The sequence below is a fragment of the Phytophthora parasitica genome (genome assembly GCF_000247585.1).
Source record: "Phytophthora parasitica INRA-310 unplaced genomic scaffold supercont2.12, whole genome shotgun sequence".
Lineage (NCBI taxonomy): Eukaryota > Oomycota > Peronosporomycetes > Peronosporales > Peronosporaceae > Phytophthora > Phytophthora nicotianae.
Window position 1 is genome coordinate 1,256,770 of NW_008648998.1, and position 1,682 is coordinate 1,258,451.

The window sequence follows — 1,682 nt, forward strand, 5'->3', positions numbered from 1 at the left end:
GAAGACAGGGGTCTGTTGGACATGTTTTCGTCCAGCGTCAGCAAGGCCGCTTCCAAGAAGTATCTGCGAAACTCGGACATATACGACAAGATGCTCCCTGACAACAGCAAGTATTTAGAAACACTTGCCGTTTGGAAGACACAGGAGTATTCGATTGGCAAAGTTGAGCGTGCCATGAAGAAGCTTGACAGAGATTCGGACGAGATCACATACATCACAAACGGGTACAAGGCGTTCCTCGAGAGTGGCAATGTACGGTTGAAATAGAGGTAATGTTGATGAACACACCTTTCTGTGTAGGTAGTCTCGAACGACACAAAAGGTGGCAGACTTATTTTCTCAACGAACCAATCGTCGCGAGGTATCCTTCTTTGCTCAGAAGAACGTTTATTTTAGCGTAGTAGTACAAGATTCTATGAACCACAATACTGTCTTCGGCTTGATTACCAGTACTGTATATCCACCTTCCTGTAAAATAAAAGAACTTGACTACGCCACAATATCGCCGTTCGGTTTGCTGTGAGGCTCAAAAACCAGCAGCGTTAATTTCTTTATGGGAAACATTGAATGCCATCAGTACAGCAATTCTTTTGTATTGTTGGAAAGTGATTATCCCTTAACAGCCCTAGCTAACGTGGTCGAACGGTTTTGAAACAACCCTTAGATCCAAAAGGAGTTGTCGTCAAAATAGCACCTGGCCCCAAAGAAGGTTCCCGGATTGTTCGTACTGGTAAATTACGGAAAGTAAAAAAAACTGCCGGCGTAATGTTCTGGATACTACTACTGGCTAAAAAGAACTATCTGAAGTTCTGATTGGATAAAACCAGTGGCACAAAACTGGTCGAGTGCACGTATTTAATAGCTGGCATGTTACCTTACTGTAAGGTTAAGGAACGTGTCATACACGTGCTACTCGGGTTATTTCCATGATAGACCAAACTGTAGTTGTAGTTGATGGTGTTCTCGAAATCGGCGTGACAGTACGGAAACTGGGCGTCGTTTTCCGTGGGGGAAAACAGTGCCTTACCAGCCGTGTACGTGACGTAGCAACCCAGGAAAGAGCATGCCACAAGAACAATGCCAGCCGCCACCTTCTCGTAAATGGCAATGCGATCCCACGCCTTGACGAGGTAGAAGACAGTCGGGAGCAAGATACAGTTCATGGTGATGCAGGAGGCTCCCACAAAGTCGGCGAACTCGGTGAAATGGTCCTTGAAGACGATGGCGAAGATCACTAGGACGACGATGATCACGATATGCAGAATCACCGTGAATCTGCCAATGATGAAGATTAAATCCCCTGCGTCAAATGTGACGGTTAGTAAAGCTTCAGCATTTACTTCGAGTTGTGGCGAATAGGAATACTAGGAAAACAATCTTTCTTGGCAGTAAAATCTGCGCCTTACTTAAAGTACTAATCGCCATATCACACTAAAACTCCTTCATCGGATATGCCGTTGAATGCAGCGTTAGTCGTAAAAATCGCATTTTACTGGAATTATACCACTGCGTATTGCAAAAATAAAAACAATCGGGTGGCCGACACGCACACATGGCAGTTTTTAATCCGTGTTCTTTCAGCTCACTTTGGACTTGTGTCATCTCTCGGGTCTTCTGCTCTTTCAGGAAAGACCGCCCGTCAATCCTCTCGAGCGTCCCGAATCTCGTAAATAAGCGAAGAC

The 1,682-nt window shown here is 45.1% G+C and overlaps 2 protein-coding genes across 2 annotated transcripts; one reads left to right on the plus strand and one right to left on the minus strand.

Moving 5' to 3' along the window:
- Window positions 1-21: 21 nt before the first annotated feature.
- Window positions 22-267, plus strand: PPTG_22181 (hypothetical protein; the record flags this gene model as incomplete). Its single annotated transcript, XM_008902075.1, has 1 exon — window positions 22-267. The coding sequence occupies one exon, from the start codon at window positions 22-24 to the stop codon at window positions 265-267; it is 246 nt and encodes an 81-aa protein (XP_008900323.1).
- Window positions 268-875: 608 nt separating this feature from the next.
- Window positions 876-1,602, minus strand: PPTG_07686 (hypothetical protein; the record flags this gene model as incomplete). Its single annotated transcript, XM_008901963.1, has 2 exons — window positions 876-1,300; window positions 1,551-1,602. The coding sequence occupies 2 exons, from the start codon at window positions 1,600-1,602 to the stop codon at window positions 876-878; spliced, it is 477 nt and encodes a 158-aa protein (XP_008900211.1).
- Window positions 1,603-1,682: the final 80 nt, after the last annotated feature.